Source organism: Bubalus kerabau, chromosome 4 (genome assembly GCF_029407905.1).
Source record: "Bubalus kerabau isolate K-KA32 ecotype Philippines breed swamp buffalo chromosome 4, PCC_UOA_SB_1v2, whole genome shotgun sequence".
Classification (NCBI taxonomy): Eukaryota; Metazoa; Chordata; class Mammalia; order Artiodactyla; family Bovidae; genus Bubalus; species Bubalus kerabau.
In genome coordinates this window covers 53,644,793-53,671,290 of record NC_073627.1, presented here as the reverse complement: position 1 = coordinate 53,671,290, position 26,498 = coordinate 53,644,793, and the positions used below count along the sequence as shown (strand labels likewise).

Genomic DNA, 26,498 nt, shown 5'->3' with positions numbered 1-26,498 from the left:
CACGCCATGGACTGTGGCCCTCCAGGCTCCTGTGTTCATGGGATTCGCCAGGCAAGAATCCTGGAGTGGGTTGCTCCAGGCCTTTCTAATACCAGCCCTTATTTTGAAGCTCTGACATCAACTCTTTGGTGTTCATTTTTAAGTTATCACAGCTCTAATAGCAAAAACTTTACATTATTCAAACTAGATAAGAAAAAAATTTTTTCATGTAAACATTTAAAACAATTTCACACATATTTAGGTACCACATCTAACAAATAATGCAGTTGTGCATTAAAAAATAATGTACATAAAAAAGGTTCAACTCACATAAATGAATCGGAGAAGGCAATGGCACCCCACTCCAGTATTCTTGCCTGGAAAATCCCATGGATGGAGGAGCCTGGTGGGCTGCAGTCCATGGGGTCGCTAGAGTCGGACACGACTGAGCAACTTCACTTTCACTTTTCACTTTCATGCACTGGAGAAGGAAATGGCAACCCACTCCAGTGTTCTTGCCTGGAAAATCCCATGGATGGAGGAGCCTGGTGGGCTGCCGTCTAGGGGGTCACACAGAGTCGGACACGACTGAAGCGACTTAGCAGCAGCAGCAGCAGCACATAAATGAGTGAACCCAGGGCTCTGATTGGAGTTTACTTCGAACAGTCACCTGCCATTGATTCCATGAGTTGGCAAATTAGAAATACATTTGTTCCCACTGGTACTTTACACATTCTTTTCTCAAATATAAAATGATTTCAACTTATGGCTTTCTTTAAGCTTAACTTGGCAAAGTTCCTCAGAACCAGCTTACCCCTAGTGAGGTAATTCAGTTACAGAGCTTCGTTAAGGCTGGTTTGCTTTGGGAACTGTTTCAGTGTTTGGGATCTCTGCAATGCTAAATTATTACTTTTAGCTTTATCTTGTAAAAATTATGATCTAATTATTTTTAAGTACTCTCGGTTAACAAAATACAGCAGTGGGTGTGCCTTGTAGCAGATGAAGAGACCACTTTTTACATTCCTTAGAAATAAGATATGGTTCAGTATTTTAAATCATAGCAACAGTTGATAAGAAAAACAGCAAAAAGGTAATCATTTCCATATGGAAAGAGAAGGAAGAAACCAGTGAATCTGCGAACTGTCATTTTTCCACATAAAAATAAGTCACCACTGGTAGCCCTGGCAGAAAGGGCAAGTGTTCTATTTGTTTTCCATTTTACATTTGTTAACACACTGCACGTGATGCGTTTTATTGAAATACGCCATTCCCCTCAAACTCAGCTGCCGATTTCCAAATGTGTTTTGTCCTAAATGAGACCAACATCTATAGGTGTCAAGTTCATCTAGCACAGTATTTCCTTGTAACTCAGATGGTTAAGAATCTGCCTGCAATCAGGAAACCCGGGTTTGATCCCTGGGTTGGGAAGATCCCCTGGAGAAGGAAATAGCAACCCACTCCAGTATTCTTGCTTGGGGAATCCCATGGACAGAGGGGCCTGGAGGGCCACAGTCTGTGGGGTCTCAAAGAGTTGGACACAACTAAGCAATTAGCAATAGTAATATATTAGTATTTCCTTGGTGATAATTTTATCAACCTAGTGACAGTTTGGTGAAAGCTCTCACCCCTTTTACTGAAAAGAATACACCTTGAAGTATATTACCTTATAATTACCTTCTTCCACACCAGCTAAATACTTAACAGTAATTTAAAAACACTATTTGAGCAAAATCAATTCCTACTCTGAAATTCTAAGATGTAAAAGAAAAACAATTTTCTGATGCCCAACTTAAGAAAAGCAAACAAAGTAAACACTTGCTTATTTACTTTTTGCACTTAAGAACGATATACATTAACAAAATCCTGACATTTATTTTTTGTTGTTGTTGTTAGATGGGCAAATTATTTATTTATGAATTTGCAAGAAAACTTTCAATAAAAATTCTTCATAGAAAGATGAAATAAAAGAGGAAAAGTAAATGGTTTTCATTAAGGAAGAGCCTAGTCTCTGGAGTGGAGTAGGTTTGGGATAGAAAGAGGATTGTTGTATGATTTTTTTTTAAATCTAAATTGACATTTATTTTTAAATAGCTGCTTAAACTGGAAAATCTTACCCTGTTATAGAATAACATATTCAAAAGGAGATGTTCACATCATAGCATTTGACAACAGCTCCCTCTTGTGGTCCAAAACATTCACTTCAAAGATGAATATATTTAAATACAGAATTGTAATTTCTTAACTTAAAACTGTGCTATGAAAGTTTAGCTCATATTTACTGAATGCTTTTTGGAATAAAGAGGGAAGTTTCCTTTCTGATAGTTTCAAAGTTGTAACATCTCAGCCAAGTGTTCCCAAAGTTCTTTAAAGAAGCACCAATTTTTTTTTCTTACAAAGGAAAATACCAAGTAGATGTTTTCATTGAAAACATGAAAGGTTTTCCTCCTCTGACGCTATAGCATAAAGAAGGAACCAGCATTCGACTCTAGCATCAGCAGACTGGAATTTTAAAACCTTACAGAGAAAGCAGTACTGCAAGTATTTTAGTCCAAAATTGACTTAAGGTAATTTTTCCTCTTGGTTCGAAATCAGAGGTTGCAGTAACTAGCAATAACCTGTTCTAACAACGTGAAACTGTCCAAAAATTCCTCTTCTTCAATTCCAAATTTTGTGTACTGATGAAGGTAGGCCCTGGTGAAAGAAACAGAAAATACGAAATAAAAATCTCAGGCAACTGAATAATTCAGAATCAAATAATAGCTCTTTCGTAGCTCATGAACATCTGAACATGGAAAACTCTCTTAAAAGTCTTATCTTTGCTTCAATGTTTACTCCAAAAGTTAGCAAACTTTCAAAGTTTATTTCAAGCTCCGTCTATTCAAGACAGCGACAATAAAAGGCAATAGGAGGGGAATTCCCTGGTGGTCCAGTGGTTAGGGGAGCTTCCCAGGTGACTCAATGGTCGAGTCCGCCTGTCAATGCAGGAGATGCAAGCGGCATGAGTTGGACTCCTGGGTTGGGAATATCCCCTGGAGGAGGAAATAGCAACCTGCTCTAGTATTCTTGTCGGGAAAATCCCATGGACAAAGGAGCCTGGTGGGCTACAGTCCCTGGGGTCATAAAGAACTGGACAGGACTGAGCGAGGATGCACGCATGCCAGCGGTTAGGACTCGGAGCTTTCACAGCCAGGGCCTGGGTTTCATCCCTGGCTGGGGAACTATTATTAAGAAACATGCAAGCTGCCAGGCGTGGCCAAAAAAAAAAAACAGCACACAGGGGGAAAAAAGTGTGTTCAGATTTGGCTGTCTACCCAGCACATATTCAACACCCTAGAGGAGATGACTGGGTTCAGTATAAACTCTTAAGAAGTGCCTGGGAAGTCTCATCTAAGGTGTGAAACTGTAGAAACACACGGGTCCGGTTCTAGGAATGAAATGAAGCCTGAGTGTTTTTCAGACATCACTTAATTTGCACTTAGGCCGGTGATCCTGTTAATAGCCCCAGCCCCTCAAAATGTTCTGTAGAAGGGGAAATCATATTAGAATATCAAGGGCAGACATGAATTCAGTTCGTGAAAACAGCTGCTAGCATTTAATGGCAGTGGGACAGGAACTGGACCATAACTATACAGAAAGTGCACAGTCCTGAGGAGCTGGGGTTCAGGGAATGGCCATGTACAGGAGGGGAGACCCTTGGGAATCCTCGCTAATCCAAGTACAGGCTTATCCAGTCATCTGAGGAGTTCCGCTGTCACATTAAGTAACTGGCAGAGGACAGGGAACCCACTAACGCAATTCTTCACATCAAGCAGACATTTCATAGTATCAGGTGGAGCTGAACTTGCTATATCCTTCTTACTGAGCAAGATCAGGATCTCGTCCATTCTCAAGGATCTTATTGTGGAAAATTACTATGGAACCGTTCTCGAGCATTTACTAGTCAGGCACTGCAGTAGGTGTTTTTTCACATTATTATCTCATTTTAACCTTCACCACATATATCCTCTCTTTTGGATCCATCATACAGGAAAGGAAGTGAAGCCAGAAGGAACGTGTTCAGGGTTTCATACCTACAAAGCGCTTACTTCATGGCACAGACTGAATGTGTTCCCCCCAACTTTACACGGTGAAATCCTAGCTCTCAAGGCACTGATACTAGGGGGTGAGGCCTTTTGGGACCGAGATGCGGTCACCACAGTGCAGCCCTCGCGGCTGCAGTGAGAGGCCCACGGTGCCCCTTTGCCTCTGCCGCCAGCTGAGGACACGGCGAAAAGACGCCACCTAGAAACCATGAAGTGGGTCTTCACTGGCCATCGCATCTGCCGGGACCTTAATCTTGGAATTCCCAGCCTTCAGAAATAAACTGTGGTTTATAGGCCACCCACTTTATGCTATTTTTGTTACAGCAGCCCAAACAGGCTAAGACACTCCAGAACCTGCCTAGCAGTTATCTGCCTAACGTTAGGAAAGGTTTGTAGATTTCTTTTGTACTTACCTTGAAGCAAACATATTCCATGCTTTACCCACAATCATATCAAGTGGTTTTACTAAGGACTGGCTATTGCTGACCAAGGCTGCAGACTTCTCATATTTCCTAAAGACTCGCTGGGTTTTCCACACATTGAAAGCGTGAACAGGCTTTAACCAAGAAGTATAGAGAGCTGGATCTTTAAATGCTCCTAGAGTAAAACAACAAGCCATTGTTTATATCACAAATCATTAATTTTGGCAACAAATTAATAAACAGATACTTTCTTTTCCATTTCACCAGAAGTCTTTTGTACTGCCTTTTAAAACTAGTTTTATATTGCTTTTGGATAAATGATCCATGTTCATCATTATTAAAAAAATTCACACCATTCAGAAAAGTATTAAGAAAATTTAAGTCAACAGCTGAAATGTCACCACCCAGAAATAATGACTATGGACAGTCTGCTGACCCTCTCTTATATTGGAATTTTACACGCATGCTCTTATGTGATTTGTATTTTCCATCCACCAATACGCTGTGAACCTCTTTTCCATGTCAATAAATATCACTCATATTTTTAAAAGCTTCTGTGAACATATCATTTACTTAACACATTTCCTACTGCTGGGCATGCTGTTGTTCCCACATGTCTGTCAGTGTGAAAGATACTGCAATCAATATCTTTGAAAGAACACCTCCATGTACCTGCATCATTTTCTGTGGGCAAATTTTTTTAAGTTAGATTATTTTACAGGTCCTTTGATTAACTCTCTTATTTTAAAATCTAAAATGAAGAATATGAAGAAAGTACCGCATCTGATTGACTTGATACGACCTCTTCTTAATTATTACTAGTTTTTATTTAAGGGTGTTACAGGGGCTTTCCTCGTGGCTCAGTGGTAAAGACTCGGCCTCCCAGTGGAGGAGATGTAGGAGACAACGGTTCGATCCCTGGGTTGGGAAGATCCCCTGCAGAAGGGGGTGGCAACCCGCTCCAGCATTCTTGCTCTTAATTATTACTAGTTTTTATTTAAGGGTGTTACAGGGGCTTTCCTCATGGCTCAGTGGTAAACACTCTGCCTCCCAGTGGAGGAGACGTAGGAGACAACGGTTCGATCCCTGGGTTGGGAAGATCCCCTGGAGAAGGGGATGGCAACCTACTCCAGCATTCTTGCCTGGGAAATTCCAGGGACAGAGGAGCCTGGTGGGCTACAGTCTATGGGATCTCAAAAAGATGGACACAACTGGGGGGTAAACAACGACACAGGGATGAGACTGACTCTCTTTATCTCACAGCTGCCACCGGGCGCACCAAGCCGCACTCAGTCGTGTCCAACTCAGTCGAAGGGGTATAAACACAAGCATGGAGTGTGACCCGTGCAGGACCAGGCCTGCCCTGCTTTGCTTATGCCTACGTGATCTGACGGAAAAGGCGATGGCACCCCACTCCAGTACTCTTGCCTGGAAAACCCCATGGACAGAGGAGCCTGGTGGGCTGCAGTCCATGGGGTCGCGAAGAGTCAGACATGACTGAGCGACTTCACTTTCACTTTTCACTTTCATGCACTGGAGAAGGAAATGGCAACCCACTCCAGTGTTCTTGCCTGGAGAATCCCAGGGACGGGGTTGGGCGGGGGGCCTCATGGGCTGCTGTCTCTGGGGTCGCACAGAGTCGGACACGACTGAAGCGACTTAGCAGCAGCAGCAGTACATGATCTGATGGCTGAAGCGCTAACAGATGGCTCTAAGACTGAAGCCACAGGTGAGGATGACAGAGCAACCAGATTCAGGAAGAAAGAATTAAAACTTGTCTCTTATTTACACCACTTCCATTTTGGTGTCTGGTCACCTACTGGTACAGGGGTTACATTTTGCTACTAAAACAGAGTTGTTATTTTTCCTTTCTTTAAAAGAATGAATTTGGGGGATTGGCACTGACATATAACTGGTGAGAACTACTGTAGCATGGGGAACTCCCTTCAGTGCTCTGTGTGACCTAAATGGGAAGGAAAGCCAAAAAAAGAGGGTATGCATGTATAGCTGATTCACTTTTCTGTACGCCTGAAACTAACACAGCATTGTAAAGAAACTATACTCCAATCAAAATTAATTTAAAAAAAATTCCAAGAGATATAGGAAAAAAAAAGAATAAATTCAGGGGGAAGTTCTGGTGGTTCAGTGGTTACGGCTGTGAGCTCTCACTGCTGAGGGTGTGGGTTCAATCTGTAACCAGGGAACTAAAGATCCCACAAGCCACGTGGTGAGGCCAAAACAATAAGTTCAGGGACTTTTTTTTTTTTTTAAAGAAACCATCTGTACCATGAACATCTGCAAAATGTGCATCTTAATTTTCACCTTAACTTTGCTCACCTGCATCTGCACTGTGCACATCTTTGCCACGAAGGATGACCAAGTTAGCAATGGAAGTGTTAAAATGAGTCTCTTTGTTGACAGACATTTTACCAAGAGGAGGAAGTCCTGATAAAGGTGGCCGAACCTGCCAATCAATACCTACCAAAAGAAAAAAAAAAAGATTTTACAAATGGCCTTGAACAAGAACAGAAAAATGTAAGACGATATATGTATTTTATAGAAACTTCCATTTGATAAGTACAAGTTGGGGGGGTGGCGTTCTGCTAAAAATTTCAACATTCTTATCTGGTTGACCTAAAGTGATTCAAACTATTCAATTCTGAGACAGGCATGAAATAATTCTTCACTGAATATTAAAGGATGACAGTAGGTACAAAGGATGGAATTCTACACTGCAATAAAAAGAAACTGACGATGGATACGCAAAAAGACACGGATAAATCCCAGAGGCATGATGCTAAGTGAAGCAAGTTTGACTGAAAAGGTTACCTACTGTTTGAGTCCATTTATAGGACTTTCCTGGGCTTCAAAATCACTGCAGATGGTGACTGCAGCCATGAAATTAAAAGATGCTTGCTTCTTGGAAGAAAAGCTGTGACCAACCTAGACAGCATATTAAAAAGCAGAGGCATTACTTTGCCGACAAAGGTCCATATACTCTTAAGCTATGGTTTTTCCATTAGTCATGTATGGATGTGAGAGTTGGACTATAAAGAAAGCTGAGCGCTGAAGAATTGATGCTTTGAACTGTGGTGTTGGAGAAGACTCTCGAGAGTCCCTTGGACTGCAAGGAGATCCAACCAGTCCATCCTAAAGGAGATCAGTCCTGAATATTCATTGGAAGGACTGATGCTGAAGCTGAAACTCTAATACTTTGGCCATCTGGTGCAAAGAACTGACTCAATGGAAAAGACCCCGATGCTGGGAAAGATTGAAGGCAGGAGGAGAAGAGGATAGCAGAGGATGAGATGGTTGGATGGCATCACCAACTCGATGGACATGAGTCTGAGTAAGCTCCGGGAGTTGGTGATGGACAGGGAGGCCTGGCGTGCTGCAATCCATGGTGTCTCAAAGAGTCGGATACGACTGAGAGACTGAACTGAACTGATAGGACCATCCAGAAAAGGCAAAATCATAGGAATAAAATTCAGATCAATAGTTGCTAGGGGCTTGGGGTGGAGAAAAGAGACTGTCTACAAAGGGGTGTGAGGAGACTTTTTGGAGTACGGAAATACTGTCTCAATTGTGGTGGTGGTTACATGGTATTAAGTGTGTCAAAACTCACGGAACTATCCACCTAGAAAGAGTGAACTTCATTCTACATGTCTCTCTGAATAAACAAGCAAAACAGATACAAAAATGGTAAGGGATGTAGAAACACAAAGCAAAAATAGGATTGAAAACTGACTAGTCAAAGGGAAATATTAAGAAAATACTCTTAAATTATACATAAGATAGGGAAAAATTTCAGTGTGCAATAACAGTTCGATTTTCAGCAAAAGAAATTTCAGAACAAATAAAGAAAATACTGGCATACTGAAATCACTGATAATAATAAGACAAACAGGCCAACTTAAAAATCTGGACAGATGTTTGAACAAACATTTCACCAAAGAAGATAAACAAATAGCTAATAACCACATGAAAAGATGCTCAACATCACTGTCATTAGGAAAATGCAAGTTGAAACCGCAAGGAGACACAACCTCACGGCATCTAGTATGGCTCAGCCACGGGCTCTTAAACCGGCTTTGCAACCATGTGAGGCACATCTGCCTTTGACTCCTGCTCAAGGAATGTTGCTAAACTTGTCTGTTTATCATGACGACTGCCTCTTTCCTATCCTACCAGGAAACTAAAGGTTTGCTTTCTGGAGAGGAAAGGACTGAGTGTCCCTAGTCTGAAGAACGCCAGGCAGAGCTAAGGGCACGGTGCACACCAAAACTAGAGAGAGCAAGTGAGACCTAGGATAACCATGGGCCCCCCCTCCTCTCAAGATCACTAGGGCTTTCTCTAAGCTCTCTGGGCAGAATATCTAACACAGCAGACAGGCAAACAGAATATCCAGTATGACAGACATACACGGGCTAGAGAGGGCAAAAAACACTGGACTAAGCAGGTCAGAAGGCTCTGGTGAAGGTTTCTCTAGGAAGATGAAACTGACAGAATACTTGAATATAGGCAGAGCTTGCAGATTTTGCATGCTTGGTTCCAACCACCACAATAAAGTCAATTATCCCAAATTAAAAGACACTTGCTCCTTGGAAGATAAACTGTGACAAACTAGGCAATGTATTAAAAAGCAGAGACATTACTTTGCCAACAAAGGTCCAGAGAGTCTAAGCTATCGTTTGTCCAGCAGTCATGTATGGATGGGACAGTTGGACCATAAAGAAGGCTGAGCGCCGAAGAACTGATGCTTCTGAACTGTGATGTCGGAGAAGACTGTTGAGAGTCCCCTGGAGACTTCTCCCCTGCAAGAAGATCAAACCAGTCAATCCTAAAGGAAATCAGTCCTGAAGATTCATTGGAAGGACTGATGCAGAAGCTGAAGCTCCAATACTTTGGCCACCTGATGCGAAGAACTGACTCACTGGAAAAGACCCTGATGCTGGGAAAGATTGAAGGCAGGAGGAGAAGGGGACGACAGAGGATGAGATGGTTGGATGGCATCACCAACTCAATGGACATGAATTTGAGCAAGTTCTGGGAGATGATGAAGGAAAGGAGAGCCTGGTGTGCTGCAGTCCATGGGGTCGAAAGTGTCAGACATGACTGAGAGACTAAACAACAATCCCAACAAAGCATGTCACACAAATGTTTTTTCATTTCCCAGAGCATATAAAAGTTATGTTTACACTATACTGTAATCTATCAATTCTGCAATAGCACTGTGTCTAAAAAAACAGCATACCGACCTTCATTTAAAAATACTTTATTAGTGCTAAAAAATGCTAACCGTCATCTGAACTTTCAAGTTATAATCCTTTTTTTAACTTGAAAGTTGCTTTGCAATAGCAACGTCAAAGGGGCTGTCCTGGTGGTCCCATGGTTCAGAGTCCACCTGCTGATCCCCGGTCCGGAAGGATCCCACATGCTGCAAGGTAGCTAAGCCTGTGAGCTGCACCTCCAGAGCCCACACTGTAGAACCCGTGCTCCGCAACAAGAGGAGACACCACGAGAAGCCCAGGCACCACGACTAGGAAGCAGCCTCGGTCGCCACGGCTAGAGGAAGCCTGTGCGCAGCAACACAGGCCCAACACAGCCAAAATAAAGAAATAGTTGTTTTTAAAAAAAAAACACACACACAACGACATAAAAAAAATAGTAACATCAAAGATTACAGATCACCATAACAAATATAATAATAAGAAAAAGGTGTGAAATACTGTGAGAATTGCCAAAACGTGCCAGAGACGTGACGTGAGCCAACGCCGCTAGAAAAAGGGTGCCGACAGATTTGCTAGATGAAGGGTGGCCACAAACCTTCAATCTGTCAAAGAACACAATATCTGCAAAGTGCAAGAAAACAAGGTATGCCTGATATCAAGAAAAAAAAATTTAGACAAGTAGTGAAACAGGGCTGAATAATTGACAGGTACATAGAAAAACTAAGCAAACGAGAAAACAAGGCAATCATTAACTCCAAAGAAAACAAAAAAAATTATACAGGAAGGGGAAAAGTAATCACAGGATGCTCTGTTGCTCAGCTGTGAATAGCATTTGCTTGATCATGATAGTTTAAAACTGAGTATCGCTTTAACCCAATGACGACACTACTGTATCAGAAGGATGAGGAGACAGAGGGCACTTCAGGGCTTAGGGTCCCGTGTTAGAGAAAAGCTAAATCCTAACCCTCCATGGTGGGAAGTAAATAGGTAATAAATAAATGAAAAATCTATACATGGCAGTAAATAGATAAAAACAATAACAAACAACAAAAGAGTTTTGAGAGACAGTTACCTTTAACAAGGAGACAACAGAAGAAGGTTATGGACTATGAATTTTTAACAACCAGCTTCATAGGATTAATTCACTCTTTAGGTACATATAATGAGTTGTGGCTTATATGGTAGAAAACTATGCAGCTACTAAAAAGAACAAGGCATGTCCAAATGAATGAATTGGAATAAAGGCTACAGAATACTACAGTCAAAAAAGCAGAACAACAACAACAAAAATACATAGTGAAGGCTATGGTTTTTCCAGTGGTCATGTATGCATGTGAGAGCTGGACTATAAAGAGAGCTGAGTGCTGAAGGATCGATGTTTTTGAACTGTGGTGTTGGAGAAGACTCTTGAGAGTCCCTTGGACTGCAAGGAGATCCAACCACTTCATTCTAAAGGAGATCAGTCCTGGGTGTTCATTGGAAGGACTGATGCTAAAGCTGAAACTCCAATACTTTGGCTTCCTCATGCAAAGAGTTGACTCATTGGAAAAGACCCTGATGCTGGGAGGGGTTGGGGGCAGGAGGAGAAGGGGATGACAGAGGATGAGATGGCTGGATGGCATCACTGACTCGATGGACGTGAGTTTGAGTAAACTCCGGGAGTTGGTGATGGACAGGGAGGCCTGGTGTGCTGCAATTCATGGGGTTGCAGAGTCAGACACAACTGAGCAACTGAACTGAATTGAATACAATTTTTAAATACTGTAAGTAAAACTTAAAAGTAAGTAAAATTGTGATTTAGCTTGGTTCAGAGGGCCAAGCCAAAAGCTGCAGAAAATTCTTCCCAGGCCTTAACGGTTTAATCAAGAAACCGCCAGCATGTACCTTGCTGATCCTTATGGACAATGATGCCTGTGTTCCTTCCGTGTCCCCCTTTCAGAAAAGCAGTGTCTACCAGTTATCCTCCACCTGTTCCAGCATGGTCTGTAGGGAGTGGGGCATCCTTAGAGAGCTATACTCAGGAAATCTCATCTAAGAAACATAAATCCACACCTGGACCTGCTTTTAGATGACAAGGTTCTGCGTTTCAGGCTGATGGGCTAAAGGATGTGCTGCTAACTTCGGAGGGCCTGAGACAGGTTAAGCACGTTCTGCGAGTGGGAGGACGTGATGCATGAGGTGACAGAGGGCAGAGGGTGGCAGCCAGCTCCCAACAGCAACTCCTGTGCTCCTCGCCCCTGGTGTTCAGGCTCTCGCATGGTCTTCTCCCCATGGGATAGGCTTGACCTTAATAACCAAAAGGATGATGCGAAATGATGGCATGTGACTTCCAAAGCTAGGTCATAGGAGACACTAACTGCTGCCTTGCTCCTTCCTGGGCCACTCATCCTTCCTGTTCTGAGGACATGGAGAAAGATACATTGCTGAAGGTGATACTGATGGGGTCGATCTTCACACAGAGCATTCCGATAATGCATGAGGAGCTTTAAAACTATATCCTTCAACCTGGTTAGTGACATAAATACATTTATTCATATATTTACTTTGGTCACCTGATGTGAAGAGCTGACTCACTGGAAAAGACCCTGATGCTGGGAAAGATTGAAGGCAGGAGGAGAAGGGGAAGACAGAGGATGAGACGGCTGGCTGGCATCCCTGACTCAACGGACCTGAGTTTGAGCAAAGTCCACAAGATGCTCAAACATCTGGCTTTCTGCAGTCCAAGGGGTCGCAAACTATCCGACAAAACTGAGTGGCTGAACAAAAAAAATTTATAGGAAAACATTTAAATGTTCAAAATTCATATCTATAACTGAAAAAATGTTGGTACTCTAAATTCCCATATGGAAAAATGACCTGAGAGGGCCCAGAGGCCCACGTCATAAGCTACCCTAAGGTACACTGTGTTCCTTGAGAACAGGTATTGCCAGAAAAACAGGTCCTGTGGCCAGAAAGTTTCCAAAGCGTTACTTAAGATGTGAACTTTCCACTTATCTCCAAACCTCAGGCACTATGATCTAAAATCCATAAGGTATTACAAGTAAATGTAGAGGAAATCCACTCTCATTGTACTGAAACCTAACTGATTGTAATCTGTGGTAAAATATACGCTCCCAAAATTGTACACAGTAGTGACTTCCAGTTAAACAATGACAGACTGAACATACCAGTTTACTCCTCAAATCTCACTAACAACACAGGAATTTTTTTAAAAGGCATGAAAAAAACGGAAAGAAGAGAGCGGTGACAGAATTTTCGAAGCTGGAAAGCAAATGAACCAGTGGTTACTGAGGTAGCAAAAACTGAGATTTCTGCCCACAGTGAAGGTCCAAGAAGCTGACCAAGCGCTTCTAGAAGAGGAGGAGATGGGAGGATTAGTTAAAAACCTGTATGAGAAGCAGTGAGAGCTCCAGGCCCTTCCCCAGCCCCTGCAATAGGCGGGCTGCCCACCTCCATCTTAGAAGGGGGTTTCTACTCAGTAAAGGCGAAACCTCTGAAAAGACAGCAATAAACACCCCAGATAAAGATCTCTGCACTCATAAAGTTTACAGTGTCATGAGATAAAAGATCCACTCTAAGGAATTCCAGAATGCTAGAAACAAAGAGAAAATCCTAAAAGATACAAGAGAGAATGAAACAGGATTAGAAATCAGACTGAAGTGGGACTGCTCAGCTATAACACTGGAAGCTGGAAGATTATAGAGCAAGGCTTTCAAGACCCTGAGTAAAAATGATTCCCAGCCTCAAATCCTATACCTGGCCGAATCATCAATCAAATAGAAAAGCAGGATAATGACATCTGCAGCCTGAAAATGTTTACCTTCCCTGTACTCTTTCTTACAAAGCTCCTGGAGGGCAATGTCCACATGCGGGAATAAGCCTAGAAAGAGGAAGATTTGGAATCTAGGAACCAGGCTAGAATACAGAAGGAGGCAGAGAGGCCGGTGCTGGCTGCTTCTCAAGCCTGCAGGGTAACCAGTGCAGACTGAAGGGTGATGGCCTCTGGAAGGGATATCTTTAAGAAGATAATGGAAGTAATAAGACTACCTGATGGGTTGGCTGAAAAGAGTTTCATTTTTTCGGGGAAGTTTAGGGGTAGATTCGTAATAGGTACAAAGAGTATCAACCAAATAATTATTAATTCTAGAAGGAAAAAATAAATGGTACATGAAATAAAATGTAATCTGTGTATGTAGTACATGGCTCAACTCTGAATAAAATTTACATAGCAAAAATAATACAAACACTGAAAACTTATTTTAACTAGACTGGGAGGCAAGAGGGAAGGTGTGTGTATGTGTGTGTAGAGGTTATAAGAAGATTTAATTCTCAGTTTTCTGCTAGGAAGGCAGAGGATATCTAAACCTGGAAAATAAAACAAATAACAGAATAAGGAAGAAGTTTAGAAATGGAGGCCAATTCCAGAAAGAACATCTCAAATGACTGAAAGCAGTGGAGAAGTGGAGAGCTGACTGTTCTCTTCCCCATTATAAATTCATACTGGGCAATTACTTGACTTTTTAAAAAATTTAAGATGTACTTTACATACAATGTGATGAACAGATTTAAATATACACTTAAATGAGTTCTGACAACTTGATTCTTTTAAAAAAACTACATTCATATATTACTTTGATAAAAATAAAATAGAAATAATTGTCACACTCATCTGAATTTTTTTTTTTTTTTGAGAAATGAAACTGTGAAGTGATTAAGAAATCTTCCCAGGTTATTCTGGTGAGTTTTTGTAGGAGCCTCCCAGATCAGAAGAAGGCACTATTATTTCAACTGGCCCAAGCCAGTTTATATTGGGAACTTCAGTACAGGCATTTTTCCCAGCTTGTGGGCTGCATATTTTTAAAATACCCTTTACCTTCTTCCATTTTCGCATTAGAAATGAGCATCTGTCTCAAATGCTTGAGGAGGCCAGCCCAAGTAAACGTGCTGTATGCCAGTGAATTCTCAGACATTTGAGGAATGTTACGAACACCCAGCATCTTGAATTCTGGATGGGGAACTAAATTCTCCATTAAGTCTCCTGCAAAGAAAAAAAAAAATCTGAACTCAATTCTTAGATTCCATGTTATTTCCGCTGGCTCATATACAACCATGATTGGACGGCTTGGGGGAACCAAATGTGTTTTCTCCTCCAAGGCTAAAACTGCTTAAATTTCAAAATGTAAATACAATTTCAGAGACAATATGTATGAACACTTGATTAATGCTAATGCTTAATCAACTAATGCTTGGTTTTGGCACCTATTTGAGCATGAATAAAAAAAAAACACACTTTGCCAAAAGGAAACAATAATTTTTTTTTTAGTTAAGAACCTGGAAATGTGAATGAAATAGTTAGCTAAGCCTCAGGAAATCAAAGTAAGCATTAGAGATAATATACTTTTATTGTCATTCTGTGTTCACTAAATGCCCCCTTAGAAATTTTCTTAGATCTCTATTTTATTTGGTTAAATGATAAGCAGAACCTCTTAACATTAAACTCTACTTGGAAAGAAGACAGGATTAGTAATTCTTGAACATAGGAATATGTCTATCTTTAGAACGTTATACTTGTCATGAAAGAGAATGAAGGAGAAAGGCTACTTTGTTTTTCATTCAGAGCTTACTTATTTGAAAAATATTTTTATCTTTTTAATATATCTTGTATATATTTTATACATTTATAGAAAATACTCCTTTCTAGAGGAGAAAGAAAAATCTTTTACCATAACATGCAATTTAAATCTTATGGGGACTTCCCTGGTGGTCTGGGAGACTGGGTTTAATCCCTGGTCAGCAAACTTGATCCCACATGCTACAACTAAAGATCCCACGTGCCACAGTGAAGGTTGAAGATTCTGCGTGCCACATCCAAGAGCCTGCGCAGCCACATAAAGAAATAATACTAAGAATAAATTTTATGATAACATTGAATGCAAACTCACAGCCTATGTCCTAATGTTAAGAACAAATTCTGACACAAACATCTAGAAAATGTTGCACAAATTGATCTTATGGCTAGTGGCGTTTCCTCTAAACATAAGAAGCCTTTTCTGTAAAGCAGCTAGGGCTGAATTCTGTCACATAGCATGTATAACAAAAAACAATCAGCAAATAATCCCTGAATGCTAACGCACAGATTGTTAAAATCTGTGTTTCCCTCCAGCTTTCGTGTTCACCTGGTTTCATCTTAACCATTCTTGACTTTGTCAAACTCTGAGTTTGTGTCCCCACAAATTCCCACATTGAAATCCTTACCTCCAAGGTGATGGCTTTAAGGAGGCGATGGGGCCTTTGGGAGGTGAAGTCTCTTTATGAAAGAGACCCCAGAGAGATCTCTTGGCCCTTGTGCCATGTGAGGACAAAGTGAGAAGAGGGCCATCTGTGAAGACGGCTTCCCATCAGTTGTCTACAGGCAGTCCAGTGGATTTTTCACAACGCGATTATGCCAACAACCTCCTTAAACTCCTTCAGAGGCCTTCCCCTGCTCTTAGATTAACGAGGCAGCCTTTACATGCTTATGGGCTTCCCTGGTGGCTCAGACGGTAAAGCGTCTGCCTGCAATGCGGGAGACCCGGGTTCGATTCCTGGGTCGGGAAGATCCCCTGGAGAAGGAAATGGCAATCCACTCCAGTACTCTTGCCTGGAAAATCCCATGGACGGAGGAGCCTGATAGGCTACAGTCCATAGGGTCGAAAAGAGTCGGACACGACTGAGCAACTTCACTCACTTTCCCTTTACATGCTTATAGGTACCTACAAGGTCGGCCCCTGCTCACTCCCCTAGCCTCAGGTGTTAGTCATCCCCTACACCCTTCTCTGTGCTCCAGTGACACTGGATTTCTCTCTGTTCCTAAAGGGCCATGCTTCCTTCTGCCACAGGGCCTTTGCACATGCTATTCCTGCCTCCCTCCCTTTGCTTAGTTAACTCCAAGTCTTCATCCAGCTTTTTGCTCATGTTAACTTCCTCAAGGGCTGAGTTCTTTGCCTCATCAGCCTAAGTCTGGTCCCACCATGACACATTCTCTTGGATCTGCACTCCTTTCCTTCAGAGCATTTAACTCAGTTTTTAATTACACCTTCTTGGCATAATTGTTTAGTGTGAACACAGTGTCTCCACTGGTTCCTCACTGGATCCCCAACGTTTAGCATAGTGTCTGGCACATAGCAGGAAGTCAATAAATACTGGTTGAATGAACAGATGTGCAATATGGTGAGTCCTGTGGAATGCACAGAAATGAACAAGACACATGTCGCCAAGGAAGTTGCAAATTAGTGGGGACTACAAGACACGCACGTGACAGACTCCTCCAAGGAAACACATGACGCTAATCACAGCGGCGGCATCTGGGAGGGGTCAGAGGGTGACTTCCTTTGGATTGCATATTCTTTTGTACTCCTTGAATAAATATGTGCGTGTGTATAACTCTTAAAGATAAGCAAACACACTTAAATAAATAATAAAGGCAAAAAACATTAAGTAACATAAAAGAGATACAGAATGCCGAGGGAGTACAGGGGTAAAGAACTCGCCTGCCAGTGCAGGAGATGTAAGAGACGTGGGTTTGATCCCTGGGTAAGGAAGATCTCCTAGAGGACGGGTTGGCAACCCACTCTAGTATTTTTGCCTGGAGAATCCCATGGACGGAGGAGCCTAGCAGGCTACAGTCCATAGGGTCGCAGAAAGTTGGACATGACTGAAGTGAGCATGCGCACACAGGAGTTCAGAGGTGGAGGGTTAATTTGGGACTTCCCTGGTGGTCTAGCGGCTAAGACTCTGCGCTCCCAACACAGGGAACCTGGGTTCAGTCCCTGGCCAGGGAATTAGATCCCACAGGCTGCACTAAAGATCCTGCGTGCCTCAGCTAAGATCGGGGCAGCCAAATAAACATTAGAAAAGAAAAAAAAAATTATCACTTGAATTGGATCCTAAAGGATGAGTAGGTTTCAGTAGAGGTGAAGACGGGAAGCAGGAAGTGATTTTTAAAAGAGGAAACACTGAGCCAGAGGAGCAAAGAAGAAAAGTTCCAGCCTGAAGAAGGAAGTGGAGACAGGATGAAAAGCAAGTGGGGAATCTATGCGGAGGAGGCAGAAGGTGACAAAAATGCCAAGTTAAGACTCGGAATGTGGAGGCCAGGCTAAGGAATTATGACAAATCTGGCAGGTCATGCGTGAGCCACAGAATGGGGGGTGAGTAGAATACGAGGATTAGATCCATACCTCGGGGAGGCTCACTGGGGTCAGTGTGTTAGGAGGACTGATGCCGGGGGAAGAGGCAGGCAGCAGGAAGGGAAGCAGGGTTAGGACCACCTTAAGCCAGGGATGTCCATGTAGCTGCAAGCTTCTGTTTTTAGGAAACAGAGACAGAAAGAGAGAGAGGCAGAGATTGAGAATGAAAAGAACTTTGTATTCAGGGGGAGCACGCAATATCAGTTAAGAGATGCTGACCAACGGAACCAATGTCAGAGAGACAGGGAGGCAGGAGAGAATGCAGACAGCTGGGAGAGATGGCACCAACAGGTCTGAGCATACTGATGAGATAAGAGGACAGGGGGAGACATTCAGGCGGCAGGAATGGAGGAGGTGGGGGAGGGGAGACGAGCCGGGGGTAAAGGATGACTCCGTTCAGGGCGTGCTAAATTTGAAGAAGCAGATGCAACGAAGCAAAGCGGGACAGGCAACTATTTGGGAAAGGGTAGGGCTGAGACGTATAGATTCCTGGGTCCTTTGCATCTGGATGGTTTGAATGGATAAAGCACCACTTGACAAATAAGCTGAAAGAGTGGTGGGTTTTATTGCAGAGTGATGAAAATGATGGTTATGCAACTTGGTGAATATGTTAGAAAACACTGATGTGCATATTTTAAATGGGTAAGTTGTATGGTATGTGAATTATATCTCAAAATTATTTTTTAAAATAGGGAAGGAAAAAGAAAAAGAAGAAAAAGAATCCTGAATAATGGAATCAGTAGAAGGTTTTGAAATGAGGGAGATGTGAGTATATCTTCAGGTAGAGGGGACAGCCAGAGAAGAACAGCTTTGAGGCTTTCACAACATCAGACTTCTCTACAAATAACCCACAGGGGCACAAATACCTAGTGGATTTCTCCTGTAGTGAAATGAGCCTTCCCCGGAGTAAGTAGGCTGGAACACACTTCCCAGCTGATGTGCGAGGACTTGGTTTATATCACAGAAGGAGATCTGCTTGATATTCATCAGCTTCGCACAGATCTTATGAACAGCATCGTTCTCATGAACAAGGAGGGCGTCTGAAGATCGGTACAAGTGAGAAAGTGTCAAAATGGAGTTGTAGTTTTGAACAATAACCTGGAGAGGAAGAGGCCACAAATAAGAAAGTAGGAGAAGGACTTCCCTGGTAGTCCACTGGCTAAGACTCCACGTTCTCAACGCGGGGGCCAGGGTTCGTGCCCTGGTCAGGGAACTAGATCCCACATGCTGAAACTAAAGGTCCTGTGAGCCACAGCTAAGACCTGGAGCAGCCAAATTAATAAATAGTAAAAAAAAAAAAAAAAAGGTAGGAGAGAATAGCAGTTAAGAGGGCATTCTACTTAGGTTCAAATCCTGGCTCTTCCACTTTCTAGCTATATGATCTTAGATAAGTTACATAATCTCTCTCTGTCTCAGTTTCCTCATTTGTAAAATGGGGGTAATAACTATACCAGCCTCTTAAGAGTTGTAAGAATTAATGACAGAATACCAGGAAAGCACTTAGAATAGTGCCCTGTGTATAGTAAGGGTTCAGTAAACAATGACTATACTATTCCTTTCACTATTACTATCATACTTTCTACATCATTTCCTCCTGTGACTTATTTCATCTCCATTTTATTATTTCTCCTACTTGGCTGATCAACAGCAAATTGGCTTACATAGAAACGTCCTTTCAGTGGTAAGAAATGAAAATTCTTTGAAGGTTGGCAATGGCAGGTCAAGGTCCCTGCTCTACAGGCAGTAGCCAGAGGGACTGACCCAGGAATGGGTTTCTGAGAGAAGATGCACAGTCTTCTTCTTTGGAATTTTTATAAATAAGGACACCTCATTTGCTTGGGAAAGTTTAAACAAAGTTAAATGAGTTGTTCATGAAAGTACCATACTGTATACTCACTCCTGACACAATAACTTAACACTTTCAAGGAAAGGATGAGATAGACCTTTTACGTATATTTGTTTTAAAATCACAAAGACTACAAAACAGAAATTTTTAAGTTGATATGTTCATACCTCACCAGTTCCATAAGGCCATATAATCTGATTCATTTTCAAAGCGCTTGAGTACTGATCTTGTAAGTTCTGAGTAACGAAGGCTCCTAGCCCGGATCCGGTGCCTCCAGCCATACTCATTATGATGAAAAAGCCACTCAAAGAATCGCATTTCTCTACTTCCTTCCGGATTAGGTTCATTATAGATTCTTCATGCCTGGGTCCATGAACAGAGTATCTATACAGTCAAAACAAACATCTTTCACTTTAACCAGAGAGATGGATTGCAGAGAAAGGTACAGGAGAGAGAAGGCTTTCTAAACCTATGGAAGTGAACTACCTCTCATGAGACATACAGGTACCCTGAGTGACCAAATTTTATATACACAAGTTAAGGGGACTTCCTTGGTAGTCCAGTGGTTAAGAGTCTGTGCTCCCAAAGTAGGGGGCACAGGTTGGATCCCTGGTTGGAGAACTAAGATCTTGCATGCGACACAGAAGGGCCTAAAGATAACAATAATAATAATATACACCAAAAACAAAATGAAAAATAGAAGAAGAAAATAATAAGATACACAAGTCAAACAGTTTTTAAAAGTGAATAGGACTGCTGTTGCTGCTGCTAAGTCGCTTCAGTCGTGTCCGACTCTGTGTGACCCCATAGATGGCAGCCCACCAGGCTCCCCCGTCCCTGGGATTCTCCAGGCAAGAACACTGGAGTGGGTTGCCATTTCCTTCTCCAATGCATGAAAGTGAAAAGTGAAAGTGAAGTCACTCAGTGTGTCTGACTCTTAGAGACCCCATGGACTGTAGCCCACCAGGCTCCTCCGTCCATGGGATTCTCCAGGCAAGAGTACTAGAGTGGGGTGCCATTGCCTTCTCTGAGAATAGGACTGCTAGGAGAGTCAATTTACTGGGAATAGAAAATTCTCTTTAATAGGCCACTCCTTTGGCTAGAATTACCAGGTGGTTCTAAAGATTCAGTTCAGTTCAGTTCAGTCGCTCAGTCATGTCCGACTCTTGGCGACTCCATGGACTGCAGCATGCCAGGCTTCCCTGTCCATCACCAACTCCCAGAGCTTACTCAAACTCATGACTATCCAGTTGGTGATGCCATCCAACCATCTCATCCTCTGTCGTCCCCTTTTCTCCCTGCCTTCAATCTTTCCCAGCATAAGGGTCTTTTCCAATAAGTCAGTTCTTTGCATCAGGTGGCCAAAGTTTTGGAGTTTCAGCTTCTGCATCAGTCCTTTCAATGAATATTCAGGACTGATCTCATTTATATGGACTGTTTGGATCTCCTTGCAGTCCAAGGGACTCTCAGTCTTCTCCAACACCACAGTTCAAAAGCATCAATTCTTCGGTGCTCAGCTTTCTTTATAGTTCAACTCTCACATCCATACATGACTACTGGAAAAACCATAGCTTTGACTAGACAGACCTTTGTTGACAAAGTAATGTCTCTGCTTTTTAATATGCTGTCTAGGTTGGTCATAGCTTTTCTTCCAAGGAGCAAGAGTCTTTTAATTTCAAGGCTGCAGTCACCATCTGCAGTGATGCCCAAGACAATAAAGTCTGACACTGTTTCCATTGTTTCTCCATTTACTTGCCATAAGGTGATAGGATCAGATGCCATGATCTTAGTTTTTGGAATGTTGAGCTTTAAGCCAACTTTTTCACTCTCCTCTTTCACTTTTATCAAGAGGCTCTTTAGTTCTTCTTCGCTTTCTGCCATAAGGGTCATGTCATCTGCATATCTGAGGCTATTGATATTTCTCCCGGCAATCTTGATTCCAGCTTGTGCTTCATCTAGCCTGGCATTTCACATGATGTACTCTTCATATAAGCTAAATAAGCAGAGTGACAATATACAGCCTTGACATCCTCTTTTGTCGATTTGGAACCAGTCTGTTGTTCCCTGTCCAGTTATTACTGTTGTTTCTTGACTTGCATACGGATTTCTCAGGAGGCAGGTCAGGTGATCTGGTATTCCCATCTCTTTCAGAATTTTCCAGTTTGTGGTGATCCACACAGTCAAAGGCTTTGGCATAGTCAATAAAGCAGAAGTAGATGTTTTTCTAGAACTCTCTTGCTTTTTTGATGATCCCATGGATGTTGGCAATTTGATCTCTGGTTCCTCTGCCTTTTCTAAACCCAGCTTGAACATCTGGAAGCTCATGGTTCAGGTACTATTGAAGCCTCGCTTGGAGAATTTTGAGCATTACTTTGCTAGCATGTGAGACGAGTGTGAATCTACAAGATTATGGTACAACATAATCTTCAATATTCGTAACAGTACTCCTAAAGCAGGAATTCTAACTTTGCCACACATTAAAATCACCTTGGGAAGCTTTGAAAAATTCCAAAATTCAGACTTCATCCCAAACTGATTAAATCAGAATTTCTGGATTTGAGCCCTAGGCACTGGTATTTTCTAAAGAATTCAGGCAATACTACTGTGTAGTCATATTCCCTATTAACTAGAATACTTGGCAGATAAAGATACTGCATTGATAATAAGTTAGCTGGCAGAATAACAGTGAAAAAGTGGAAACCCTTCTGCAAAAGACACTTGGTTTCAGCAATACCTAGACCTGAAGCATACAGAAAGGTGAGACAGAATGAGTGACTTCTGGGTGAAATCACACTCTAAATGTTAAAACAGAAATTCAAAGTTTGGTATGGGCTTCTCAGGTGGCTCAGTGGTGAAGAGCCCACCTTGCCAATGCAGGAGACATGGGTTTGATCCCTGGTCAGGAAGATATCCTGGAGAAGGAAATGGCAACCCACTCTGGTATTTTTGCCTGGGAAATCGCACAGACAGAGTAACCTGGTGGGCTACTGTCCATGGGGTTGCAAAAGAGTCAGACACAGCTAAGTGGCTAAAGAACAACATTTAGTATATCAACTGTGCAGTTATAACTACACTGTTCATCAACTGTGCAGCTGTATCTAAACTGAAAAGCATGAGAATTATTCTTACCCATAGGCCCAGTTGTTTCCAGAACCTTGTTTTTGACAGAAGCATGAATGCTGGCCATATTTCCATCGGCCAGAATGGGCTGCCTTTGACAGTGTTTGATTGATAACTTTAGGTTCCATGTCAACAAGGACAGCACGAGCAACTGGAACTAGAGGGGGGGAAAAAGATCAAAAGAAAAATAATGCATATAATCTTATTTGGGGTAACTCAGAGCATAAACTTCTCTAAATTAAAAAAAAAAAAATTCAAAGATTGAGAATAAAAAGACATGTCATTCTGCTTAGAAATTGAGGTGGGCAGCAGCAGGCAGATGCAGATGGTTCATATGCCCAGCATTCTGCTGGCAGGCTGAATAAATATAGGCTAAAACGATGACTGGGTCAGGTCTACAAACATCTGTTGAGTGCTTATAATGTGCTAGAAACACAGAGATGAAGACAGTATGAATCCAGCCAGAGGAGAACCAGGGAGGGAAGCAAAACATATCAACACTGAATCATGAAGCGATGTGATGGGACCCAGAACAAATCCACAGTAACAGAGGCGCATATTCAGAAGCACAAAATGCCAAGGGCACAAAAAGCATCTCAGGATTATTGAAGCAGAAGATGGAGACGCGGGGTGTAAGAAATGATGGACAGGATGGGAAGCAGGCAGGGCTCAGATATTAGAAGTCCTAATATACAATGCTAAAAACCTTGAAACTTGTTTTTCAGGCAATGAGAAACCACTGGAAACGTTCAAGGATGAAAGGAATAGTCACATGTCTTTTTTTTTTTAATGTCAGACGTCTTTATTATTTTTTTAAACAGATTTTTACTACATTTATTTCTTTACTTATCGTTAAGTAAGTTTAAGTACTTATTGTTAAGTAAGTAAGCAAGGCATGTGGGATTGTAGTTTCCCAACCAAGGATAGAACTGGCCCTCCCTGCAGTAGAAGTGTAAAGTTTTAACCACTGGGCCACCAGGGAAGTCCCTCAGATGTCTTTTTGAATACAGCAGTGTGGAGGATAGATGTGATAGACGCAGGAGACCAGGCAGGGAAACTCAGGAGTGTCTTGAAACAATCCAGATGAGGAATGACAAGAGCCAGAACTAAGGCAATGACAGCGAAGATGGAGAGGGGAGAGGCGTTTCAAGGGACACGTAGGAGATAAACTAAGCAGATCTGAACGTAGGAAGGAAGAACACTGTTTTTAAGGGAAAAACAATGCATGCCCTTGGGTATGGAGATGTTCAGTTTGAGGTACACATGAGAGACACAGGTGATGTTCACTAATCAGTCTGCAGCTTGGAAGAGATGCTAGGCTACAGATTTGAGAGTAACCAGTATAAAAGATGGAGCAACATTTCAGAGTCACTGAATTTGCCCAGAGAGAACTACACAAGTGAGGAAGACGCTGAGATGCAACCACTAGAAAAGTTCAGTGACTAAGAAGGAGTCTCAAGGAGGGAGTTTTATAGTTAATGTTATCAAATCTGGTAGAGAAGTTAAGTGAATTAACAAAAAGAAAAACAGTTACTGGCTCTAGGAATTAGGAGATCACTAGGAATTTTTCATGGGACAGCTTCAGTGGTATTGTAAAGCAGAAGCAGGATTATAATTGGTAAAGAGGGTTCTCCTTTGAGAATCTTAGACGAGAAGGAAGGAAAAAAGCTATAGTCAAGAGCCAAGTTTTATTTGGTTGGTTGGTTTTAGATTGGCAAGATCTGAGCAAGCTCATAGCCTGAGGACATGTCACTGGAGAGGGAAAGCTTAACACAAAAACAAAGGGCTGAGAACAAAATCATTCTGCTGCAAGATGAAGGGGGTTCAGACACCATGTGCAGGGCGAGGCCTTGAAGAGATTGGGTATGTGGACCACACATACCTCCATTTTCCTCCTCACTGAAGAACCTTTCTTTGCAAGATGCTTGATACGCCTCATTCTCCCTTTTAGAGCAGAGTCCTCGGGGACAGTTTGAGTCATTAAATAAAGCATCAAACACTTCAAAACCAATCTGATTGCCACACTGACCAAGCTGCACTGTTACTATTGACATGCTGAGAAACAAACCAAAACAAACTCCTTCGAAAAAGTGAGCAACCTGTAATAGAAAAAATATGGTCTTAGAGAACCACTACATTACTAACAAAGAACAAACAAAATATGTTCAGTTCAGTTCTAATAAAAAAAATATAATTTGTAAATACTACATACAGATAAAATACCTATGTTGTTTAAGGAGCCAATCATTCAAGGAAGTTGTTCTTTTTCTGTATATGGTTTTGGGACTTGGGACTGCTGTACCCAAATCCATTCATACACAGCTCAACAGTTTCCAAAATCTCACGTGTAATCCCAACTTTCTAAGCATGCGTTTAAAACAAACAAAACAGTGAATTCTGGTTGAAGTAATTCGTAGTATCCACGTCACACCAAAGGGACATAGAAAATGCAAAAGTGAGCTCAATGGTAGCAGATTTAATTAACATTAATTTTCTTGCTTTTAAATAACTTTCTCTCTCCACCAATCAATTTCTGTATTGGTAACTATCTAACACTTAAAAGAAAGTCTTTGTATTTAGCTCAGATAAGACAGCAAGGAAGACGAGACTTGGAGGAAGAAAAAGGAGAAATAGTAGAGCAAGTATCCACTACTTTTAACAATAAAAAGAGACAGTTTTTGGTAAAGACCTTATTATGGGGTCTATGCAGCATTGGAAGGAGCCATGGCTTGTAAGCCAGACTCGGTACTTAAAATCATCAAACAACTCTGCAAAATTGGTATCATTATTTTTATTTTACCGATAAGGAAACCGAGGCTCTGAAAAGTCAGTGACTTTCGCAAGGCCACTGAGCTGGTACAGAGTAAAGCCAACTTCTGCCTTTCTACACCTCCCCAGGAGCTCCCCATTAACCCCACTCACTGGCAACCCCAGGACAAGCCGTTTCTGCCCGGTTCAAACTTCACGGGGGCAAAATTTTCCTAATGCGCAGGCTCACTTTCCATACCGAAAAAACTACAGAGAACGAATGCGCATGTTCCACATACAAGCAGATTTGTTGTGGTTTTCTCCCCCCGCCCCCCATTCAGAAAGGTTAATTACGCATGTTCAAATTTATCAACTTCAGACACGGCACGCATGCTCACTGTCCATCGGGCTTTAGCTGACTCTGCGCATGATCTAGCTTCCAAGCGAGGCTTCGGAAGCGCTTCTGCGCATGCTTCCGCCAGTACCTGGCCCAGGCGGCGGCACTGCGCATGTCTGTTGCCCATAGTTCGGCTTCACGGAGTCTTGTGCGCATGCCTCGGTGCCGAACTTGAGGAGCCAGTCTGAGGCCTAGGCGCAGACGCACTGAGCCCCAGCGGCCGGTGATGGCGGCAGCGGCGGCGGTGGCTGCGGCGGGTCCGGGCCCATGAGGCGACGACGGAGGCGGGACGGTTTCTACCCAGCGCCGGACTTCCGAGACAGGGAAGCTGAGGACATGGCAGGGGTGTTTGACATAGACCTGGACCAGCCAGAGGACGCGGGCTCTGAGGATGAGCTGGAGGAGGGGGTGAGGCCCGGGGTCCCCGGGGGTGGGGTGGGGGGGGCAC

At 42.4% G+C, this 26,498-nt stretch overlaps 2 protein-coding genes across 15 annotated transcripts in view; one reads left to right on the top strand and one right to left on the bottom strand.

Annotated features, from left to right (window-relative positions):
- Nucleotides 1–1,848: 1,848 nt before the first annotated feature.
- TUBD1 (tubulin delta 1) lies at nucleotides 1,849–26,139 on the bottom strand. Of its 9 annotated transcripts, XM_055577444.1 has the most exons (11): nucleotides 25,828–26,001; nucleotides 25,118–25,266; nucleotides 24,788–25,004; nucleotides 22,915–23,062; nucleotides 19,953–20,169; nucleotides 18,806–19,037; nucleotides 14,588–14,752; nucleotides 9,139–9,297; nucleotides 6,821–6,961; nucleotides 4,475–4,658; nucleotides 1,849–2,670 (listed from the first exon to the last, which is right to left on the bottom strand). In XM_055577444.1, exons 2-11 carry the CDS (start codon nucleotides 25,151–25,153, stop codon nucleotides 2,568–2,570), a joined length of 1,602 nt encoding a protein of 533 aa, XP_055433419.1. In that variant the 5' UTR covers nucleotides 25,154–25,266; nucleotides 25,828–26,001; the 3' UTR covers nucleotides 1,849–2,567. The 9 variants fall into 9 exon arrangements, with proteins under 9 accessions (XP_055433419.1, XP_055433424.1, XP_055433417.1 ...); XM_055577449.1 differs by lacking the exons at nucleotides 25,118–25,266; nucleotides 25,828–26,001 and adding an exon at nucleotides 26,008–26,139; XM_055577442.1 differs by lacking the exons at nucleotides 25,118–25,266; nucleotides 25,828–26,001 and adding an exon at nucleotides 26,052–26,069.
- Nucleotides 26,140–26,208: 69 nt separating this feature from the next.
- Nucleotides 26,209–26,498, top strand: part of RPS6KB1 (ribosomal protein S6 kinase B1) — a 40,887-nt gene continuing 40,597 nt past the window's right edge. For 3 of the 6 annotated variants that reach the window (XR_008713222.1, XM_055577452.1, XM_055577456.1), the window contains exon 1: nucleotides 26,213–26,458. Coding sequence is in view for 5 of the 6 variants with exons in the window: in XM_055577452.1 (XP_055433427.1) it covers nucleotides 26,318–26,458 (141 nt within the window). In the remaining variant the exon portion in view is untranslated. Of the gene's footprint in view, nucleotides 26,459–26,498 lie in introns of all 6 variants that reach the window. The other 3 variants (XM_055577455.1, XM_055577454.1, XM_055577457.1) reach the window with 2 other exon arrangements.